General features: G+C 41.3%; 1 protein-coding gene across 11 annotated transcripts in view; it reads right to left on the bottom strand.

Annotated features, from left to right (window-relative positions):
- LOC131737435 (CUGBP Elav-like family member 4) overlaps positions 1-25,403 on the bottom strand; it is a 233,479-nt gene that overhangs the window by 98,379 nt on the left and 109,697 nt on the right. For all 11 annotated transcript variants that reach the window (XR_009329045.1, XM_059026421.1, XM_059026392.1 and 8 more), the window contains exon 3: positions 5,402-5,450. Coding sequence is in view for 10 of the 11 variants with exons in the window: in XM_059026421.1 (XP_058882404.1) it covers positions 5,402-5,450 (49 nt within the window). In the remaining variant the exon portion in view is untranslated. The remainder of the gene's footprint in view (positions 1-5,401; positions 5,451-25,403) is intronic.

Below are 25,403 nucleotides of genomic sequence, written 5' to 3' on the forward strand. Positions count from 1 at the left end.
CATTAAAACACTTGCAAGGAACTCCAGCGAAGCCCGGACCTGCCTGCATGCAGCTTGACTGTGCAGGCCCCATGTACGCTTCCCCAGTGTTACTGTGCTGTCAAATTAAACACTCGAGTATTAACTCATTGACCTGACACGGGCTGCCTGAAACATTAACCATCAGCTTAGAGGAGGAGGGTTCACAGCACTGGGAGGTTCACTCATGGAACAAACGCATAAAATAAAGACATTCACAAATAGGGTTTGAAATTCATAAAGCACGTGACTGAAGGTAAACAACGGAGGTGTATTTGTAGGATTCTAATAAAATATTTAACATGTAAATACCCATGAATAAATTCAATGCTGGAAACACATTCAAGTCTCAGCCAAATGTTTGGACGAGAAGTCTTTATCAATGGCTTTTGAAAAGACACATCAAGTAGACACAATGAGAAGCTGTCTGGTTCACCACACCCCCCTTGTTGGGAACTCATTTGCTTACTCTTGTTTTATATATAATCAGTGATTAATTGCTGTGAAATTTGCCCTGCGAAACAATGTCAGGGCAACGACCTGAAATGAGACCCTCCCATTGAGATCAATGAGGGCACAGTCACAGAACAGCGAGTGTGCTCCTGAGCAGCCTCTCAGGACTCCAGGGCAACTCCATTCCTGGGGTTCCAGACCTCGGACATGGGTATGACCTGCTTCATTCCTGGGGTTCCAGACCTTTGACATGGGTATGACCTGCTCCATTCCTGGGGTTCCAGACCTCGGACATGGGTATGACCTGCTCCATTCCTGGGGTTCCAGACCTTTGACATGGGTATGACCTGCTCCATTCCTGGGGTTCCAGACCTCGGACATGGGTATGGCCTGCTCCATTCCTGGGGTTCCAGACCTCGGACATGGGTATGACCTGCTCCATTCCTGGGGTTCCAGACCTCGGACATGGGTATGACCTGCTCCATTCCTGGGGTTCCAGACCTCGGACATGGGTATGACCTGCTCCATTCCTGGGGTTCCAGACCTTGGACATGGGTATGACCTGCTCCATTCCTGGGGTTCCAAACCTTGGACATGGGTATGACCTGCTCCATTCCTGGGGTTCCACACCTCGGACATGGGTATGATCTGCTCCATTCCTGGGGTTCCACACCTCGGACATGGGTATGACCTGCTATGGGGCGGATTGTTCATGCTTAAGTCACTACTACTCCTTCCACTCAATGTAATGTAGTCTCTTATTTTTTTTTTTTTTGTAGATGCTTAGTTTCTGTTTGGTTTTCCAAAGTTACATATCCTGCCGCCATCTCTATAATATAAACCCGAGTTTGACTGACACTTTGCTGCAAACGTGTGTGCTGCACAACTTTGCTGTTCATGTTTTCTGTGTAGAGCTAAGGACTTTACAAGTTATAATGTGACTCAGTTTCTCACAGTCACAGAATTACCTTGGGATATGAAGTATCTGATGCAGGAATTCAGGGTAGAATTCTTAATCGTCACCTGGGGCTTTTCAGGAGAGGAAAATGTCCTTAAGCCCCCGGGCTCCCCATAAACAAACTCAATTTAGACAAATGCTTGTACAAGAAGTCTTTATGCAGTATGTTATAAATACCACAGAGACTTCCTGTTGAAACCTTTGTCTAATTTTATCACTACGTTCCATTTTACTACAACTATATACCATATGATTGAGTGTTTTGAGTTACGGAGCGGCGAAGTATTGCAGCTCCTCACTCGACAGAGAAAAGGATCGTTCCCTCTCAACCAATATTAATCATTGAGAGTTAAGAAGGGATGGAAATGTAGCAATTCCCTGGAAACAGCCAAACAGTTTAAAGGCTATTTCCCTAGATTTCCCTTAAAACAGTATTCTCAGATGTTAAATTAGCCCATTGATCAGTGTGTTGGAGGGCAGCTTCTCATTAATGTCTCCTTTGCCTCAGATAATAGAAGTCCCACATTTGATTTTATGCCAGTCTCCCCAGAAGAGGTTTTGACAGCCCAGAATAAAACGAGCTATAATAAGCCGCCAGCACATCTACATGGCACAGACTCAAGCTGGCTCTCTTAGAAATCTCTTGTGTGTGTGTGTGTGCGTGTGTGTGTGTGTGCTTGTGTGTGTGTGTGTGCGTGTCCGTGTGTGTGTGTGTGTGAACTTTTTTTAAAGAACTTTTGTTGGATTGGAAACCTGCCATTGTTCGACCTCTGTTTGTAAATGAGGATAAATCACTTGGCTTTTATTCAGATTGTCTGTAGTTGAAGCAGGATAAACGCATGCTGAGATGGAGCACCTAGTTTTCTCGACACATTATTTTGGTTCAGTTAATCAGTTTCTATCGCCTCATATCTGACTGCATTACTACAGTCTTGGGATATTGCTCTGGGGTGCTTGGTGACGCAGCAGGCCAAGGGGTTTGTTTCATCAGCCTCTAAGATGCTGTAATAATGTACTGCTTGATTTTAACAGCACTGGCCTGCACCTAAACTACATCAGTCACCTGAAGGTGGTTATCCTGGGATTACCCTTGAACGTGCTTCATTCCCTGGTACAGTCAAATGTAAAAAAACTCAAACAAAAAGCAAGTCTATGTAAGGTGTTGTTCCACTTGCCTGCTGAAGACAGATGTAATGTAGGCTAGATCAGTGTCTTTACAGGACTCAGTGAAAGCAGCATCTTGTGCACAGCAGTGCACTGCCAGCACAACAGAAATGGCAGATCCCTATATGGTGCTGGCTCTTTAGACTTCTTTAGACACTGTGGAGGATCCGGCTGCAGATTGATGGCAGGCAACTAGAACTAAAGGTCAGCTCCTGATCTCAGTGAAAGCAGCTTAACATAGACTGAAAAACACTTTGCAATCTTCATAAAGAATGAGACAGAGAACAGAAAAGCCTCTCTATTAAAATAATGACTTTGGACGCTACTTGTTCTTTAACAAATTCTGATTTAGACGGTTGCTTACTAGCTTATAATAGCTTATATACCCCGATATGAAAAAAAACATCAAACAACATCAATACATCAATAAATCAATACATCAATAAATAACTAAATGCCCACCATATTCTAATGGCAGGCCCTTCAAGACATCACAGAGAATGATCTGCAGACTGCGAGCGGCTTGCAGTCTATTCCTTCATTTGCTCTAGCTAGCGAGAGACAGACTGACGTTGCAAAACAGTATAAATATTCCGCTGACTTCTTTTACATTCCATCACCGTTATAAAAGTTCCCCACAGCAAAGTGTAATAAAGCTCAATGAAAGCATGCTAAAGCATAGGGAAGCATTGTAAAGCACAGAGAGGCATGGTAAAGCATAGGGAAGCATTGTAAAGAACAGAGAGGCATGGTAAAGCATAGGGAAGCATTGTAAAGAACAGAGAGGCATGGTAAAGCATAGGGAAGCATTGTAAAGCACAGAGAGGCATGGTAAAGCATAGGGAAGCATTGTAAAGCACAGAGAGGCATAGTAAAGCATAGGGAAGCATTGTAAAGCACAGAGAGGTCTGGTAAAGCATAGGGAAGCATTGTAAAGAACAGAGAGGCATGGTAAAGCATAGGGAAGCATTGTAAAGAACAGAGAGGCATGGTAAAGCATAGGGAAGCATTGTAAAGAACAGAGAGGCATGGTAAAGCATAGGGAAGCATTGTAAAGAACATAGAGGCATGGTAAAGCATATTTAAAAACATGGCAAACCAGGTGAAGCTATGGTAAATGCACAGTATAACCATGGGAACAGTACGGTAAATGTGCATAAATACTGTGGTCAACTTTCATAAGGACAGGGGAGGTAAGATAGAAAGCTTTGCCTATTGTTTAAATAAAAGCATCATTTTCTGGCTGATAATTGTGGTGCTGTAGTGCTATACTGCAATGGGTAGTGAATATACATATATATTTAAAGTAGCTTTCATGTGGATATATGTATACCAAAAAGGCTTGTACTGTGTAGAAAGACATAATTTAAGACAAGGGTTACTCCATGGGAATTCACTACAAATTCAACAAGATATTGTTTTTTACTAATAATTCTTGAAAACCCAGCGCTTACTCTATCAATTGAATTGTTGAGACAAACAAAAAAAAAACATCTACAGTGTGTGCAATTTTGTGAAGCTCTGAATCTTGTTCTGAAAAGCAACGTTTTGTCTATCTGCTACTGCTCTATCTACAGAAGAGTACACGATTCATATAATGGGAAAACGGGGGATATTTGTCCAAGCAATTCAAATCTGAACAGAAATGCACATACATGGCTCTTCATCTGTATGCTTCAATTAACCAATCATTTACCCAATCTGCCTAATTAACCACTCTATACAGAAGGTGCTGTGCATTCCTTTTATGGGTGACAGACGCAAGTACACAACGTGTGCATCAATGCCCCAGAAGCAGCTTGTTACTGACGCTTCCATCCAAGCTTCTCTGGATTGAACCGTTGGCCCAAATGTTGATTAGAGCAAATGTTTCTCATCCCTGCTGCTCATGGTGTGTCTCAAGCAACAGAAATACGGTTAAACAGAATAAACAAAAACGTTCCTTGCAGAAGTGAAACCTTCGCCGGTTTAAGAACGGCCGTCATGCATTTTGTCTTGCTCAACCTGGGTGAAAGCGTGTCTAACCACATCCTGAGGTGGGTCGCTGGGACCCGGGTTAACCCGGGTACAACCCAGGTACGTAGTTTCACACTACGCGGGATTGTGACCTGGGTAGCCAGTGCCAGTGTGAAAGGGGCTTTAGTCAGGGAGGTACAGACAACCTTCCTACCTAAACACAGTAAAACTGCTTAAAAGAATCAGTGGTAAATTGAATTTAGTGCATATTGCAATCAGAAGTTGCATTCACCTTGCTCTTCATGTAACAGAACAGCAACCACACCCTTACAAGCGAGCATCTTATCCACCGCACAAAAGAGCTAGGCTGGTTTGCACAAACACTTAGAGAGTTTAACCTAAATGGCAGTGCATGTTACATTCATGCAACACTAACAAAAAAAACAGATTTATTGAATCAACAATCTACTGTGTGTGATAAAATGCACCTAAACTTCATTTCTGCACTTGAAAAAAAGAGAAACTTGAAAGAAATTGGTTCTAGAACCCTGTTATGATCACCCAGGTAGGAAATGGCTTTTGAATTCAGGGAGTTACGTGTTCAGGTATGCTCTCAACACAACGTTCAAAAATATCTAGTGCTGGGATATTTGAATATTCTTACATTTTGAATTAGCTTGACAACAAAAGTATAATCTGTACTATAGTACAGTACAATAACCCTGATTGTACCTCTTCTGTACAGTAGAATCTTTTGATGTTTTTGATACAGACATTTACAAATTATGTTGTACCAATGAATACATTTCAAGCAGTGTTTGTTCACATATTCCAACATAAATAAAGAACTACCTCCTCGGCTTTCACTGTCGGCTGGCTTCACCTGGATGGGCCTGTTCATCTGAAAAACAAACGAGAGAGCCGCTGTGTTAGAGTCTGCTTGCAACAGAGTATGCCATCTGTATGAGCATTAACAATTTCAGGACCGCAGTTTGTCAGCCTATCAGAACAACAATGACTTGCATATTTTAATCTACCTGAACACAGTAAAAAGGCCTGGAGTCTAACACTAATACTAAACTTCGTAAATGACAAGCGTTTGGACTAACAGTCTTTCTCCATGTGTTTTAGTTGAAACACTTAGCATTTCTGAATTTGCCACACCCGAGTGCTCTGTGGTTATGAAGAGTCTAACCACACTGCTTCTTGGTCTCTGTTTTCTGCAGTTGATTCTGCAGTGCACAAGGCATGCACTGTACAGTGCAGTCTGTTCAGATGGGGTGCCCCACTCAACTTCACCAAGGGTCATAGCATGATGTGGTATTTGATTTGCACACCTCAACAAATAAATCCAGCTAAATCCAGCTTTACTGCAACACTGACATAGCTATTGATCTTTCTTGATTTATTTATTTTGTTTCTCGTTCCATGACTATCTGTATATATACACCGTATGTAGGTGTGTGCTAGAAAGAGTATTTGCTTTAGAATAAGAAATCTTCATTGGAGTCAGTGCAAAGTCCTGATGAACACTATACACAAACATATGAGCGTGCTGTGTGTGAGTGTGTGAGCGTGTGCATGTCTGTGTGGGTATTGTATGCGTCACAACCAATAAAGGGCACGACCCAACCTTTCACCAAAGCCGTTTAACTCCTCGTCATCATCACTTAAGCCTGGGCACACGCTGCTCAATAATTGATGAGAGTTATGAAAAAGTTAGTGCCATTAAATGTTTAATAATGCCAATTGCACTGAAGATGGAGAGTGGTGAGCGAGCGAGCGATGTGAGGATATTAGCTGGACTGCAATTAAAATAAGCTCTTTCAGCCTGCCTCTTCTCCTAATCCAGATACCCCCCTCCCACCCCCCCACTCCCCCACTTCCCAGCTGTCTCAGCTGAGGTATGACCTCTCACCCCTGGCATTTTCCGTGCCTCCTGCTGCCAGCGCACTGCTTGTGTTGCGAGACGCGACCTTCCCAGATCGAGCTGAAGAAAGCACACGAGGGGGGTGCATTCAGGAGCACAGGCTTTAGGTAGAAGCTGGGAGATTTAATTAAAATGGATTTTAATTACGCTTCAGCAAAGGTCAGTGAGAGAGGGGAGCGTGCGCTAGAGAGAGAGCGAGAGACAGCCTTGTTCAATTCTGTATCTCACATTGCTTTAACCACTTAGAGGCTGGCTCCCTAGGAGGTTGGAAAGTTATTCCCGAATATATATATATATTGTGTGCAGGAGAAAAGCCTGTTTCTACAATACCGGTCTCTGACCGCTTGATGTAACTGTTAAAACCCACAAACAGGAGTTCACGTACACAGGCACTGAAAATGAAGAGCCACAGTTTTAAACCAAAGAATCAATACAATGAAAAATAATAAATAGTGGACAGCAGCCCAATGCACCAACATCCACAATGCAGTTCTTAGTGTCTAAGTAACTGTGTGGCTCACAATTCACTGTTCCAAATGAAGACATTGATAAAGTCGAAACATTCATTACATACTCGCTTTTTTCAGTACTTCTACAGAAATATTATAAATCTAGTTAAAACTGGTATTAAAAGACAATGAGGGGTATATGGTATGCTTTACAAAGCCAGCAGAGTCTGCTGAAGATGTATCTTCCACAGAGGCTCCCAGAACTGGGTGCTATTTTGTTAAACACAAACTTCTACAAAGATCTACAGTATTATACATGCTGAGCAGTTGCCCATGCTTGTTTTATGATTTTGCAGAGCACATGCAGTGCCTTGTCACTGTTTACCATACTTGTTTCACAATGCTATTTTATGCTTTATCTTGCATACACAGAGTTTTCCTACACTCTACGGTTACTTCATACTCTTGTAACGTGCCGTTGACAGCTGCACCTTGATGCTACAGAACCGTTAAAGATCGATTGAGGAGGTTAGGATTTGTAGAAACAAATAAGGTCAATTAAAAGGAAATTAGACCCGAGTCACGGATGGGGGGTTAAAAATGAGACAGGGACATGCCGGACAGGCATTACTCATCCCTGATATCTCGTCTGTTTCACAGCCCCTGGCGGACAGAGTCCCAGCAGAGACAGGCAGCTGTCTGCGCTGAGCTTAGGAGGAGGAGGAGGTGCAGCCAGCCCTGCTTAATCACATGCAGATCCACAATAATACCCAGAAAAAGGGAAGCCTAATTCCCTGCTTGATCCAATCAAGTCCTACCTGGGCTTTGTGAAGGGTTTATTAACGAGCCGATAAGCTGTCCCAGATAAAAGGGATCTGGGCTCTCTCCACTGGGCAGGGATCAGAGGCTCTGCCTGCCACCAGATTATTGTAAAGCTATGCAAATACGCAGCCTCTCGGAGGATGATAATAAGAGGAGAGAAGCTTATTATTCTCTGCTTTCCATCTCATATACTGGCGTGCCAAGGCCAAGGTGAGTGGCAGCTTGTGGCTGGGAAATAGAAACCATTATCTGAACCAGAACAGATCCTTCATGCACTGCAGACTGCGCTGCATGGGTTTAGGCCTGACAACATCAAATCTCCTCGGCGAAAAATGAATAAATATGGGCTTTAGTAAACTGCACAAGACCTGATCAACATAGGCTGGAAGCAATCTCCGCAATGCTACAGAGAAACTGAAGAATTCAATCCGTTATTCTTCACTGACGTCTTCTTTAAAATTAAAGCAATAATACCTTAACAATAATGGTTACAATTGTCAGTAATGTTTGATAATTCCTGTGTGTGTCCCTCACTGACCAGGATGGGTAAAAGTCCAGTGCTTTAATGACGTACAGAAAGAATTGCATAAAAAGAGTGAACACATTGGTTCCACAGTAGTAAGTGTACAATGTCAGAAGCACACTGATATTGAGCTGTCAGGTTCCCTGTTGATAAGCCAGTGTCCATCACGGACCCGCGGCGCTACCCCTCATCCATTAAGAGTTTTCAAAGTTAGTTACTTCTCTAATAAAGAATTGATCCCTGCACAGCAGGCGCGGAGGGAGCGCGGTGTGTCGGGAGCTGAGCTGAGTGACTTTTCCAGTCCGCTTCTCCCCAGCTAATCAATGGCAGCCGCTGTGAGACTCTGCAGCACTGTCCCACCAGAAAAGGTTAATTAAGGTTTCGGAAGTGGCAGTGCTGGACTTCTCGCCTGGGGAGGCACATTCCCGTCTTCCCAGATCATTAAGCACTAATTAGGCTTGCAGAGTCAATAGAGATCCCTCCCCTCACACGCAGAAGCAGCAAAAGAGACCAGGCAAACAGCACAGCAAGAGTGAATCAGCAGTGCTGAAAAGTCTTTGTCAAAGAAAGAAAAGAAGGAAAAGAAAGAAAGGCGTCTTCACCTTCTGTCTTTACAGAATCATTGATCAGATTTCCTTTCCTGTGTTTTATTTTATTACAATCTTCAGGCAGAACAGCAAAATCAAATGTTATTCACTGTACCAGTATGTGCCAAGCCATTGCATAATGGACAGGGCTGCATCAGAGGCATGACCACGCTGGATCAGGTACACAAAGCTTTGAGATATACAGGCATTTATGAAGAGCTGACACTACCACAAGCATGTGTGGATGACCTGCATTTATTAAGAGCTGACACTACACCAAGCATGTGTGGATGACCTGCATTTATGAAGAGCTGACACTACACCAAGCATGTGTGGATGACCTGCATTTATTAAGAGCTGACACTACACCAAGCATGTGTGGATGACCTGCATTTATTAAGAGCTGACACTACCACAAGCATGTGTGGATGACCTGCATTTATTAAGAGCTGACACTACACCAAGCATGTGTAGATGACCTGCATTTATTAAGAGCTGACACTACACCAAGCATGTGTGGATGACCTGCATTTATTGAATATAAACCCCACACCTCAGGTTTGATTAGCTTTATCAATTCACTCTCTAATTGACGTCACAAGTTAGTTTTTTTCACTACTGTGTAAAGTACCTTTATGTGCATTCTGCTGGACTTTCATTCAAAACTGATCCAGCACATTGATCTCTGAAGAATTATCTACGAGCTGCAATATTGAGAGTCTGGATATTCTTCTTCCTTCTTCCACAGAAGCTACTTTATTCTGGACTCTGTATCCCAGAGAGCTGTGGCTGCTGGAGTAACACTGGAGTTAAACTAGAGGTTTCTTTGGCTACAGCTAACCCCCCCCCCACCCTCCCACCCCCCACCCCCCCACCCCCCCACCTCCCACCTAAATCAAGCACAGCCAGATCTATTTAATATTGAAATATTCCAGGAGAATAGAATTCATGCATTCCTTCCCAGCTCCATGCGTTGTAACACAGCTGGCTTTTGAATGTTTTCTTTGATGTATTCTTTATTTTGGATCTCAGCTGTGGAAGGGGGGTTTGGTGCCCCAGCAACAAGCGTTTTTGGTATCCATGCAGAGGTAAACACGCCTTCTAATTCAGGATTTCATTCATCTCGCTCGCCAGAAACAACAACAACAACAACAACCAAAACAACAAGCTTCATGTTTTATAGAGATGGTGTGTCAGTATTATCTTAGCATTGTACTTTTTCTCTGTTTAATATCCTATGTTGTGAGGGTTCTGTATTGTTGTTTCTGTTTAGATCATTATTTGCCACGTTTACTAACTGATTCAGCGAAAACAATTCTTCTAAAAAGACTCCTCAAGGGGTGTGGAAGTTAGATCGGAAGCATAGCGCCGTTGCACAGGCTTTGCCAATGGGCTTCAGTGCACAGCGCCAACCTATCCCCACCTACAGTGTACAAAAAAACAAAACAACAAAACACTCTCACAAACCATTCACAGCAAAGGCCACTAGATGGCAGCATGGAGCAAAGTAAAAAAAAACAGACCTCTCACTGCGCTGGACTACTAGGAGACCAGGAGCAGAGAGCCTCCCTTCTCCCCTCTCACTGGCTGTGTTAGTGCAATCAGTCATGCAGGATCACATTCATGCTTTAATACGCTTCGGGCTACGCAAATGAAGAGGTTTGCGACTCCACTGGCTCTGTATGAGGCTGCTGTACCCCCCACCCTCTGATAGTACCAGCACACTGGCACACTTACAGAAAGGAGAGGGATACACAGGGATACAATCCGCATGTCACAGTATGAATAACCCTTCTGAAAGTTTACCACGCTATTACTGCAGTGTTCCGACGCTCTTCCCGTGGTTATACTATGCATTTACCAGTTTACCTCGGCTTGCCATGTTAATTAATATGCTTTACTGTGATATGCTTTACAATGATTGCCTATGCTTTAACCATTCTTTCACTGTTCTTTATTATGGTAAACTTGTATAAGGGTACATAGATCCAAATGCAATGGATCTGATAAGTAGATAAATAACATACTATAATGTTTGTTTGTTCTCGTCTTTGCGAGCTGTTTGTCAATCCTGGATTCATTTTAGAATACACATGGATTTTCAGCAAGTTAGCAAAATAAGAGCTGATCCAAACTGCATTGATTTAGGGGAGCTGACTGTATTCAAATGAGATTACTACCTCGAGGTCACTTTGTAAATACAATTAATAATACATTATTATTGTATTGTTAAACAATTGTTTATTAAACATTCATTTTGAATACAAAAATAATCATTTTAGCCATTCTTTTGAAATCCTGTTTCAATAAATAATTTAAAAAAAGGAAAAAGGAAAAAAAGATCAGTTTTTGGATGTTGCAGTTCTCGCTATACTGAACTGGAAACACATCCGTGACCCCAATGAAAATGAGTCTCACACTGTAAAGGACAAAGAGGTGTGGGACAGCATATTAAAAACACGTCTAACTGTGGTAAATGCAAAGTAGAATCAGGGTAAAAGCTTGACAAAACTGCAAAATGGCTGTGCACATTTACAGTGATAAACCTCTGAAAGAGCAGATGGGGCTTGTGAAAAAAAAATAATTAGGAATCGAATTTAATAATCGTCAGTGAATCTAAATACTATATGAATCCTGCTGATGTTTTCCTGACCCCTGTTATTAACATCACAGAATACAGTACGAATACAGTGTGGAGTAGTGGTTAGGGCTCTGGACTCTTGACCGGAGGGTCAGGGGTTCAATCCCCGGTGGGGACACTGCTGCTGTACCCTTGAGCAAGGTACTTTACCTAGATTGCTCCAGTAAAAACCCAACTGTATAAATGGGGAATTGCATGTAAAAATAATGTGATATCTTGTAACAATTGTAAGTCACCCTGGATAAGGGCGTCAGCTAAGAAATAAATAATAAAAAAAATAAAATAAAGAATACAGAAGAGGTTAGTGCTGGAGCAGGTTTTAGTTTCTGCCACTGCTACATCTGTGCAGGGAACAAAATACAAGAGAAACCAAAAGCTAGTGCCAGACGGATTGCCAGCCTCACACAAAGCTTCCCCACACTACTGCAGATAAATCATGAAAGTGCAATTACATAGGGGCTCTGCGTTTCAAGTCGTCCCCCTCATTACTGTAAGGCAGGCTGTGCCAATGGAGCACTGTCAGAACCTCTTAATCAGTCACTCCACCATCGCTGAAACCACACTGCTGTTCAGATTGTCTGAGAGAGGTCTCATTCATTAATCCAGCGCAGTGTCAGCCTCACATCTTTGTCTGGGTTTTACATCAAACCCCCTCTGTCATAATGTTAATGATTCAAGAAGCTCCGAGAAATTCATTGGGAGCTTCAACTAAAAACTTCTTCTGCTGATTATGCTTAAAAAAAAAAAAGGGAATGTTTTCATTTGAAATAGTGTAAAAAGCAGAGCTCCATTTTTCATTGCACCTCGGGGGGGAAAGAAATGTAATAAAGTGCCATAATTAGATGGTTTTAATTGAGTTGCAGTTGGCGTGCCTCCAGAGTTCTTGATGTTTTAAAATGATCGGGTCCCAGCTGAAGGGGATGCACCTGAGTTAACAGGGGCTTGAGTGTTTTATTGATTTGAAGGGGAGTGGGGCTAGTTGTCCACTTCATTCTGCTGCTATAGAAGATGTACAGTATCTTCTATACCAGTGGGGACACTAGTCCTCTGTGTATCTCTCGTATGGCCTCCATTGTTATGCCCAATTGCAGTACAAGGAGCTTCCAGGCTGATCCGATAGGCTGCACCTGTCATCATATCAGCCAATCATATCAGTGCTAACGGAACTGTAAACAACACAGACGGGGTACAAAGATGGAAGTGGCAGCACTGCTTTTAAAATAAAAAGAAATTCAGGGAGAGTTTATCAGAGGGAGGAGCCGAGATTTACAATTGTGATGGATGTTTCGAGAGCCATGATGACTCTGCTGACTGGTTACCCAACAATGGTTGAATAGATACTAAGTGACAGAACTGGAGTTCTTATTATATTATTATATTACAGAGTCTCCGAGGATCCTGGCCCATCTCAGTGAAGCTCAGCGACTGCAGCTCGAGTTCTGCTCCTCTCCTGTTGCAGTCAGTGATGTGTCATCTCTCTGTTCCCAGGCCTGAATTCTCAAAAGCTCATTTCATCAGCACACAGCGTCCACTGGAGGTGGCACCCGTGTCACTGAATATACTGGGATCAGCTCTTTCAGTCAATAAGTTATCGAGGAGCGATAGGGAACGGGAGGCTGTCACATATCTTTGATGTGTTTCTCGGCTTGCCTGCTGTCATACATATTAATAGAGCCTCTCGCTTACTTCCTCTCCCTTTCTCTGCCTGTCTCAACCCTTATCTTTCCCTCTCTCTCTCACACTGCTAGACTATCTCCTTCATTCTCTCTTTTTATGTTCCTCATTCTACTTTTTCTTCTACTTTATCATTTTTACTTTCTTAAAGATTAAGTTCTGTCGTCCCCTTGCCTTTTTATGACAAAATCATTCTGAGTGATTCTTATTGGAATTTTAAAAACTTTAGGATGCCTTGAGTGACAGGCTATTCTGTCTGCTATAGACATACAGTATGCATAGCAGGCTAGATCAGCCAAAGTGTCTTTATAGAATGAGCGCCATCTAGTACACAGCTGCGTATCTTCAGCCATACAAACAGAAACTTGATCCAGAACCCGTTTACTAGACAGTGCTGGCTTCTACTTGTTTATCGATGTTTTGGCTGTGTTACACATGACTATAGCAGGCAAACAGATACGAACCCTAAACTCACAGTAAGTCTCACACCTACTGCATGATTGGCCTACATATTTCTGACAACAGTTAAACAATCAGGCAAACATTTAAACTCTAAACTAGTAACACAACATTAGTAAGCTTGCTACTTATAGTACAAAACAAAAAGTGCCCTATAAAACAAAGCATGACATTTATATAGAATGCTGCTACGAAATAGTGTAATAAAATAGTGTAATAAAAAGTATACACGTGGCTTAATGCAAAGCATTTATAAGTGGGGGTCTCAGTGAAAACTATTTGCTCTTTCAACTTTATTCACAGTACAGACGATACATATAGATTAGCAATAACACATACAGACCTACCACCTCAACAAGGACCATTGCTCTAACGCATCAACGCTGCACTGTAAACCTCCCTTCAACATATTTTAAAACTCCAGCCTGCTTTGAGAGGGGTAGACGCCACAGCAGAGCTGGGCCCACGAGTCTTGGCAAAGCCAAGAAGGGACGGAGGTGGGTGGAGTGGGGGAGAAGGAGCTCTCCTCTTAGAAAAGGTTCCCACAGTAAAAGCAGAGAAAAGTGTAATAAAGCATAGTGAAAGCATTGTAAAGAATGAGTAAGCATTGTAAAGAATAGCAAGGTATGGTAAAGCATATTGATAAACATGGAAAACCAGGGTAAACTGGTAAATGCATGGTATGACAGTGGGGAAATCATGGGAACACTGCAGAAATACCATGCAGAAATACCATGCAGAAATACCATGGGAAACTTTTTGAAAGTATTATGAATATGTTTTTTCATGAATATTCAGTGTCATGATTCAAAGCCAAAGTTATTTCCTCTCCGAGAATGGAAATGGAAATGTACATTGAAATAATTGCTATGTACTGTGCAATGAATGGACGTGATTAATATTGACCGTGTTTGAATGGTCAGTAATACTCTGCAGGGAACGCTATGCAGACACACACTCTTACCCACCACTCACTCTGTATACTGAATTCAACTGGCTACCCTTTTCTACTCCTGAGCAAGTGTGACCGAATGGGTCTGTTATAGAAAAGTTATCTGGAATTAACCTTTCCATACAATACAGTTACATAAGTCCAGAGTATTTTTGATCAGTGCCTAAAGATTTAGCAATAAAATAGGCTTGCATTCTTTTAAATGCCTTCACCGTATTGTTATGCTGAAGCACAATGGTTTTCTTCCCCCATCAATGGGAGAGCAAACGCAGCTTTCCTATTCAAACCAGGATTCACACCAGCATGCTCTCGATTGCATGACTCCTCCTGCACTTCATGTGGTAGTGGCTTTACTAGGTGAGCCTTTGGGGATCAAAGCCCAAGCCATTTAAAGACAAGTTTCTTTTTGACTGCAATTCCCTATTGTATATTTTGTTGTATGCCGACACTGTTCTTAAAATCCATTTCTATATCTTTTATTTGTACTTGTGCATTTTGTATTTATTACAAAACATTCTGTGGGTTAAACTGAAATAAAATGAATAAATGCAATAGAAAAAGACACCCACACACAGAGAATGGCATTCCTAGCGCTGTCGCCTGTAAACTCATTTTGGAAGAGAGATATGCATCTGATAGCAAACATAAGGCCACGGTTATGAGAACAGAAATTGAAATTCCGAATCGCTATGGATTTCAGAGCAGAGTCTGGTAAACGGTCGGTTTCTCCCTGGTCGCCGTCAAAGAAAAATCAAATACAAAAATAACTAAATAAAATAAATCTCATATTCTAAGGTGAAACTGCTTGGTCTCTTTGGATTTAAATAGTTGAAACATCTGTAATCCGTTTAGCTGTGCGGCGCTGGTGAGATAGCAGGGCCTGCTGCATACAGACTCACCCTCCCCACTACACAGTCAGGTCTAGGCAGGTCTGTGCCATCCCTCCCTCTGCAGTATTGAGTGCTCTTCAGTTTCATAGCATTGAACAGTCTCTCCAAAACATTCTTTTGTCCCAATCAACATTGCTCTAGTCTATATTCCTCTTGTTATTTTTCTCAGAATGTAAAAAAACAAGCAAACAAACAAAAATAACAAAGATATTTTGCTTTGAAATGCTAAATCTATTTAAAGCTGCATAGTCCCACAATCACGTTAACATTTCAACTAAAATATAATTCTGTAGTGCCTATTTCTATTTCCTTCTGTGCACTTAACTTCAAAGGGTCAACACAGGTTTTTTTTATAACATTTTATAGGATTATTTTCAGTTGTTTGAAGTTCACTAAATAAGTAATAATAATTTCCTAAACCCTGCGGGCACATCTTTAAAAATCATAAATGACCTAAATTGCGAGCAGTATGGCTTTTGTCAGATGGAAGTTACTGCAGGGCAGGGTTAATGCACTTGTTTCAGGAGGCACCACGATGCCCGGGAGCCCTCTGATATTTAGCTCTGATTGTTTCAGTGTGATCTCTGGCCGGGCTCCATACCAAGAGCCTCTCCATGCGATATCCTCTCGGCTGACATTTCACTGGGCTCCACACAGGCGACCTGAGCCGGGCATCATGGGTAACCTCTTGCCTGTCAATCAGCAGGACCAGGGAGACAGGAGACGCTGGGCTTTCCATCGAGTAGCGTGTGCTATTTTAATTACAAGCAAGAGTCACGTAACGGCTAAATCACACTGCACCCAGGGACAGGCAGCGGTATGCATAATGCATTAACACGTTACTCTCTGCTCTGCGACCCGCAGTCACTCAGGAAACCAGGGGGGGATCGGTTTACTGGACGGGTTTATTTCTTTAAAAATATTCTACATGGATTTGCTCAAGGCATCTTGAATCTTCAGGTCTGTGTAATCTGCTCTTTCCACTATATTTGCATTGCTGCTGTATTAAGTGGTGCGTATATATCAATAAATCATGCAGGCTTGGGGAAACCAAGACGGATTAATAAAGGGAACAGTATTAATATCCGTCACACTATTATTGAAACTGACCCCATTACATTTCAGTGACAATCAACAATCAAGATAACAGGGAAGACTAATAAGAGTCAGTAATGCGAATGCAATTATGTATGAGCTAGCACTGAATCGGTGTAGCATCTTTTGGAAGCCTCTATCTACTCCTGACACTCCACACATAACCTTAGCACTGTCCGTATAGGGGTCCAAGTGCTCCAATATCCCAACAAACACTATTTGGCAAAATTATATAATATAATTAGGGCTGCATTTTTAGGTTTTTATTTTTTGTTCAGTTCAGGGGGGTTTTTATTAATATTTGGCAAAATCGGTTATTTTTGGTTATTAAAAATAAACACCACACAAACACATCAATGTACAGTTTGTCTTTCTATAGTACATTGAATGCGCGTTTCTCTAATACAAACACATCAATGTACAGTTTGTCTTTCTATAGTACATTGAATGTGCGTTTCTCTAATACATAACTTTTTCCGTTCATCACTGAATAAAACCATAACGCCAAAAAAACGAACTGGCGACGCCATGTTGCTGGTTTGTTTGGGTGGGTTCGTGGTTGCCAAGACCGTTGCTAAGCAAATGACGTGTATTTACGTAGTGCACAAAATGGATGATTATTCAGTTGCAATGTCTCTGCACACTGCCCGCCTTCTGAAAGTCGTTTTCTTTATGTAGAAAGACAGTAGTGGATGAGTGACATTATTTAAAATATGTTGCCAAACCACATTTATCGATTTATAAGAAAATAAAAAAACGAATCTTCTAAATAGGTCTTTGGGGGTGTAGTTTTGGTTATTATCGGTTAAAACTGAAAACTTCAAGCCCTAAATATAATGTATAAATGACTGTATTGAAACGATTTCTTTCAAAGGAAACAAAGGACAAATGCCTCTGAAATAATAACACCCATGCTGCTGTACAGAAGAGTGCTTCTCTCTTTTCTTTAATGGTCATTTGATGGGGCGCCACCGGGTTTATTCCACTCGCCAGCGTTTTGTTTATTTCTGTAATATGGTTTTATCTCTTTGTTTTCCAGCTATTTCAAAATGAAAGAATATTCGAATAGAGTACCTGTTTAAACTTTGAAAGCACATTGTTACATGAATAACCTGCGTTCTTCACAGCACTCATGTTTCCAGAGCGCACACTGATTTATTATCCCTTATAAAGGTCTACCACGCTAAATGTGCACGTCTGAAGTCTTCCCGTTCATTTTACATGGTTATACTATGCATTTATAGTACCATACTTTACCATGGTTTGCCATGTCTTTTTTTAACATGTGTTACCATACCCCTCTGTCCTGACCTATTCTTTATCACACGTTGCTATGCTTTTACTCTGGTCCACCGTATAAGAGACGACTTGGCTGTTTGTGTCTATCCCTATCCTATCCTCTCCTTATCTGGCTGACCGAGGACTCAGATCCTCCATTGCAGCTCATAGCTGCTCTTCCAAGAGGTGGCAGAGCAGGCAGGGTAGTGGTTAGTTAACCTCTCTGAATCGTCAGGGCTTCTGACTGGCAGGCTAGCAGGTTGGCAGGCTGGCAGACTGCCAGACTTCATTTATTTCCCTTGTGCTGAAAAAAAAAAATCAATCATCCAGCAGGAAAATAAGGTAGGATTCTGATTGCACGCTGCTCTAAATGGACAACATTTCCAGTCCCCGGTGCTTTCAGGACAATTACATGTTGCTGGAATGTGTGAAAATGGGCTATTTGCTCCCATCGACAAATGCGGGACGACAACGTTATTTAAAGGGTTCTGGACCTCTCTGATGACTGACAAGTAGGAGCAGTCTGACTGGCTTCTGTTCCAATACAGGACTGACTGAGAAACATTCCGGTCACAAGACTGTGCTTGGCATGGCTCCAGTCTCACACAGGTCTCCGGTTATGAAGCCGGCCACACCTTGTGTAGTCAAGTAGACAAACTTCATCACTGTTCAAACATTGCTTTTCGAATGTCTTCAGTGTATTATTTCCATCTACCAAATCCAAATAAATAACAACCACAATCACAAAAATTTACCCCCATCCATGCTAACCACATTTTACAAGACAGGCTTTTCACCGGTCTCAAACAACAATGACGGACGGTTTCGTCCGCCCGTATACAAATACAATAATAATAATAATAATAATAATAATAATACATGAATATGCACAAGGGGAGGGCCCCCCGTCACAACACTATAAAAATGGGTAAGACAGATACTGTAGAAAGACAGACAGAGCGCCTCCATACACCCTCTGCTTCACTCAATACCTTCACACTAAATAAACAAAGTCCGTCCATATTTGATCAGCTCTTTAATTCTTCACGTTAGTCCCAGTTAGAAGTTGAATTGTTATGTTTAACAGCCAGTGTTATTTTATTGGAATTTTTTTATTCGTGCAGTACAGAAGTGGAAGCCCCCTACCTCTCCATGTTCTTAATATCATGTTTACACTGGCACTGCGCTGCATCTCATTCTATCTTCTTAGAAACTTGACAATGTGTGGTTTCCGGAATCAAGCATTTGGAACCCACTCATCTTATGCTGACAATCCTTACACAAGCAGTGCAGATTACTGTTTGTATTTGTATTATTATAATTAGCATCTGCTTCCCATCAACATTTTACACCACGCTGAACTGGGTGTTAAAAATGGACCTTTGTGCTAATCCTTTCGGATTGAAAACTGGGCTTCAGAAGAGGTGTACTGAGATAATGAGACCCGTAGGAGAAAAGGGGCCAGTGGAGCAACACAGTGTTTAAAAAAGGGCTTTTGAAAATACATGTAGCTCTAAACCATTGAAAAACTGCCCTGTGTATCCCTCGTCATTTCAAACTATTGAGCACTAGAGCACTTGTTTTAAATGAAAACTAAGCATGGTCATTTGGTTTCTTCTTATTTTTTCTCTCAAGTCTTCTTATTAAGTATCTCGCCCCCCAATCTTCATCCTCACGACTCCCTCCTCCACACATCCTTTCTTGCATTAGCGCATACACATGGCAGACTTTTCAATGCGATTGAATGCTTTGTTATTAGACGAGTACAGTGATGCCTTGGTATCGAGTCCGGTCTGCAGCTCTGGTGATACCTTACCTTTAACAAGAACTCAATTCAGTGCCGGAAATATTAGAACCAGAATAATGAGCACCAAAAAAACCAGGCCCTGCAATTTAAAAAGGAAAAAGGAAAATGCGAGTACAAGGCCTTCCAGCACAGCCTGACACGTCTCCTCTCCACCCCCTAGTCGCTGTGTTTGGAGTACGAATGATCAACAGGAGCACTGCTCAGGAAATTCTCTCTGTAATTGAATTCCGCTGCAATGTCAATTTATATATTTATTTCTTGTTATAATTGGATTGCCTGATGAAAGAGTGAGCCTGAACACCGCCTTATTAAACACCCTACTAATGAATGAAAGTGTCTCTGCACAACTGCTGCCACACTGCTGGGAGAGAATAGCTGGATTTAATATAAGATCCCGCACGAATAGGATGATACCTAACACCTTAGTTTAAGCCCTGGTTCTCAATGGGTTTGACCAAATTTGGCTAAAGATGTCCTGGTGAGTGGCCTGAGACCAACCCATAATGATTCAATAAAGACTAAATTAAGCATGCATCCATTTCAGAATGGAATGTATTGTTTTTTTTACATCGGTACATGTGTGTGTGTGTGTATCTTTGTGCATGCAAAGAATGGACAGGGTGTTTCTGGGTGTGCTCTATTTAATTAACATTCCTTTTGGTTTGTATGATTATTAGTGTGTGTGTGTGTGTGTGTCTGTCTGTTTGAACATGCAGTGCGCGTGTTTGTATTTGTGTGTGATGAGGTGTTAATCTGACATTGATCCCATCAACGCTGAGAATGTGGATGTAAATCGGTGTTGTTGTGGTGGAAATTGGAGTTAATCCTCTGTCAATGCTATTTACGGGAGAACGCTGCCAGAAAGCAGCAGTACAGCCTGTTTTTCCTGACAAAACTGGAGTCTCCTGCCGACAGGGCTGAGCGACCACAGGGGATTATCTGGGAATGACTTGGGGATTTAAACCGTCCCAAAAACAGGTGCAAGCAATCCATTATCTTAAAATTGTTATTTTGAAGCAAAATCTCGATCTGCCAGCAAACTGCATTCACAGACAAGGTTTCGAGGACATTAACCTTAACTGGTGCTTCTTAGAAGCGGGTTTGAGTTGTGGTTAGGGTGCTAGGCTGCGGTGCGGAAGGCAGTAGGTTTGAATAGTGCAGTGCTGCTGGGCTGCATTGTGGAAGGTAGTGGGTTTGAGCAGCTCAGTGGTTTGAGCCCTGGGCTGCAGTGTGGAAGGTACTGCGTTTGAGTAGTTCTGAGCAGTGGCGTGGAATGTAGCACCATAGGAATCATGTTGAAATGTACTGTCTCTGCAGGGACATGTAGGGAAAGGTCTGCTGTTTTCTGATTGAGGACAGAGAAAACAGCAGCTGGACAGCTTGCATCCTATTTGATAACTTTTTAAAAAACCCTGGCAAGGGGGCACTTTCAACTGGCATCAAGTGGGAGAACAGATCAGTGCTAGAGAGAGAGAGAGAGAGAGAGAGACTCACATATCGAGGACTTAAAAGAAAACATGTACAGTAGAAAAAGTGAGTGTGAAAGGAAATGAGGGAAGAAAGAAAGAAAAATGTAGATGTAGAAAAAGAACAGATGGGGTCAGTAGAGAAAATAATAAAGTATAAAAGAGAAAATGCAGAGTTAGAAGCTGATGGAGAGACAAGAAGAGCAAAGAGAAGTATTGAAGAGAGGGAACAAAGTGCAGGGGAGGAGGAGGTTGTATCAGTTAATGAGCTCTGATAAAGCACATCAGACCTATAAATTGCTCAAGTCGTTCACATATAAATGAAGACCCCAGCATCACCCCATCATTTCTGTTCAACATAATTAAAAAGCAGAAACTCTTGATGAAACATATAATGTGTTGTCTTTCCTCACCAGGAAAAAAAGACGTTTGTATTGTGTGTATGAGTGAGTTTGTGTGTATGTATGTATTATAGTGATCTCATCTCCTCTGTGGAGGTCCTGTCCTCATTTATGGGATTTGGAGCATAATTCAATTAGCCAAAGTAGAGGATTTTGAAAAGACAAAGTTGCTTCTTTATGACTGAGAAGGCTAACCTTGTTTATTTTGGAGTTTAGTTTCAGTGCAAATAGTTTTATTGATTGTACTGATGATAAGGTTTTCTAGAAACCCCTCAAAGTATTAGTGAGTGTGTGTGTGTGTGTGTGTGTGTGTATAACATTTGATAGTGCACATACAATGATATGGCATTCTACATTAGCTCGAAAGGACATGCATAGGCACTTTGTGCAAATGCTTGTGCAAATAACAATGTCAGAAGTTACCAAGTCTCCTGGAATGGCAGGGTTAAGAAAGTATACATATTTATACAGAGCTGTCAGGGATCTGACAGTAAAGCAGGTGTTCTGTATGAAGGACACAACTAACCCTGCCAGCTCTTCATTGGAGAAATGGAATGAAAACCACAAGTAAAGCAGAAAGACACAGACAATTACACAGGAAAATCAGCCTTAAGAGCCAACATCATAATTTATTAGCATAATCCTGCGAATACACTGCACTGTCAAAAGACGGCACCTGATGGACGCATGGCTTTCTCTCTGCTCATCGTTACTGCACAAGGAGGGCACAAGCTGCTGTAGTTTCACACTTTGCTGCGGATTCATTTTCCATAAAATCGATGGCCTGCTCTCTTAACAAAACAAGGGGAGCCGGCCAAGCGGAGTTTCACCTGTTCGATGTGCAAATCAAAACAAAACATGACTGCTGCAGTTTGAGCAGAAACAAGGTTCTGCTTTGGAGACACAGGTATTGATTTTCATGCAGAACAAACAGAGGATATGATGGTTGAGTGGGAGGAACACAGAAATAAACAACACCCCCCCCCCCCCCGGGGTTTATGCCTTTATTTTTATTTGACCCACACAGAACCATCTTCAGAGGATCTCCATTTATAAATAGCCCTACACGCCATTGTAAAACACTTTTCCAATCAATGCATTTCCTCAAATACTAGGTTACCTCATTCCACCACAAAAAAAACTATCCAAATATAAATGTACAATGTATCGGTTTGAAATCTGAAAGGCGAGCTTGCCTTTACTTGTTATAACTATCTGCTATAACAGGGAATGTACAAAGCTGGCCTTTCCAGGTCTTTGTTCCAACCCTGTTCTAAATTTAATTAAAACAAGTAATCCTCCATCCTGACCCTGAAGTAGTTAATTATATACTGTTACCTGTTAGACCTGAAGTGGAATTGGTGATTGGACAGCTCTGCACTATAAGCTTAACTTTCCTCTCTTGAATTCAGCCACTGGTTGATTATGGAAGGGAGAAGCAACCTGCTGCAGAGGTAACCAGGGGAGCAGAATTTCAGCAAAATAAAAGTGATTTAAATGAGACTTCCACTTTAAAACAGATGGCATCCCATTCAAGGTGTCATTATTAGGATTGTCCTAACTGTTAGAGAAGGTGACCTCTTATATACCCCGTATAGTATTCTAATGCAGTGGTTCCCCCCCCTCCTCACTATAAACAGAACAGCACTGCACCAGCCAGCTGAGCTCCAACAAGCAAAATGACATTTCATCTGTATACAATCGCATTAGCCTGCCTCACCCCAAGCATACATTGTGCAGCTAATGCCATACAGCTTGTACAGATAACTGCTTGAATACTCTGTCGCCGGCTTTCACCAATCATTTGTAATCATGAGCAATATGCAGGGCCGCATCCATTATGTGTCAGGAAATCATAATCATGATCAAAACTCAAACTTGCTCTGGAGGCTGGGGAGTTGCAGCATAAATAACAACAGCTCAGCGCGCCAGAGACTTGATTGGTAATGAACCTGGAAAGAATGATCTGACAGGGAACGCTCGCACTCACGCTGAAGAAGCGCACCGGGTCCCGTGGCAACGATCGTCTCTCCGGCACTAACAACCGTCAGATTACTGGATGGCAATGCCAGCACACGTCCTGAGGAAATACATCTTTCTGTGGCTGCAGTACAGCGGGGGTTGTTTCGCATCAGTTACAGCAGCATGTATAGTCTGTTTGACATTAACAGCCCTGTAATAAGGTCCTTAATGCCCTTGTTGTTTTTGACGTATTTGTTTATTTTCACATTGACTGGGAGGACACTGGGACACTATGAGTTCACTTCCTGTGTTACATGTAACAGGACCACTCACAGCATGAAATGGGCAGAATGTAATAACAGGTATAAGACTCAGGTTGGGTGAACATGCACTGCTCTGCAAGACTGGAAATAACAACTTGGGAGTTGCTATAAATAAATCTATATATAATATATAGCTAGAGGCTATATGTGCATGCTGAGCCATTTGAAAAAAAAGCATCATATCGCAGCAGTGACGTCAAAATGACGTATTCCTCTAGAAGATTATACTTGATCTTTGACCCATATTTGACTCCTGTGCACCCCGAGATCACTTTCAAACACAAAATGTCTCGTTTTCAATCACTCGACAAAACCCACAACTCGTGGTTTTTAGGCACTTTTAACAAATTTGTCTCTGTGAAGATTTACAATCATCCTCCCCCAACAGGATCACCAACCAAGAAAAAAAAAAAGCATACCACGTTATTTTTTGCAGTTCATTATTTGCCAAGTTTAATTCACTGTTCCTGAATTATCAAAAATAATTATATTTAAGATTCTTTAATATTGACTTAATTTACGTTATTATTATTATTTATTAAATTCACTTGCAATTTGAACCTTAACATCCGTTTATTGTCCTTTTTTTATTACAGATACTAATATCTGTGTAACGGTCTCGTAGTTTATGACGTCACATAAACCCTAGATGGGATTATTTTCCTGTAACCCACTGAAGCCCATCTATTATTATCTCTCTCTCTAATATATATATATATATATACACACAGTATATATGTATATATATATATATATATATATATATATATATATATATATATATATATATACATATACAGTGTATATATATATACATATACAGTGTATATATATATGAGACCACAATCCTGGTTCTCCAATCCCTCACATGAAAAGGGGATCATTAACATCAGTAATAGTGCTGATTATCCTGATTCACAGTAATGCTGGTGACATTTATTTTTTTGAAAAAAAAGATTTTACCAGGAAAGAACTCTTTCAGAATTGTACCAGTCATTTACATTATCATAATATTAAACAGAACAGCTGGCCCCAAAACCTAGGTATTCACAATAACTCTTTAACAAATGTCATGTCCGACACAATGATCTGAATAAGATGCTTTTTGCTCCCCCCCTCCTCTTCTGTTCTGAGTTGGGCTGGTCATATGGAGTCGAAAGTGGGTGGGATTCTGCAAAGGAAGTCGACAGCCACCTCTCTTCTCTACAATAATAATAATGATAATAATAATAATGATAATAATAATAATAATAATAATAATAATAATAATAATAATAATAATAATAATAATAATAATAATAATAAACACATTCCTTTATTTTACGAACATAGAAATGTCACGCTGCAAAGCAGGTATGCACTGTAATCACATATGTCCCTGTATGACAGTTCTAATTGCTTAGGCATCTCTTTTCTGAAAATCTAGTGTATACCTATAGGAGTATACCTACAGCCTTGAAAACCAGGTGTGTAATGTGTACGACCCGGCTATAAAATAAGCAAGTGTCCCACGCCAGTGCAACGTGTCACCTGAGCGAATTTAACACCCCATTGATCCAGCCAGCAGGAAACTTTATTACAGCATTGCTGCTGGC

This window comes from Acipenser ruthenus, chromosome 1 (genome assembly GCF_902713425.1).
Source record: "Acipenser ruthenus chromosome 1, fAciRut3.2 maternal haplotype, whole genome shotgun sequence".
Classification (NCBI taxonomy): Eukaryota; Metazoa; Chordata; class Actinopteri; order Acipenseriformes; family Acipenseridae; genus Acipenser; species Acipenser ruthenus.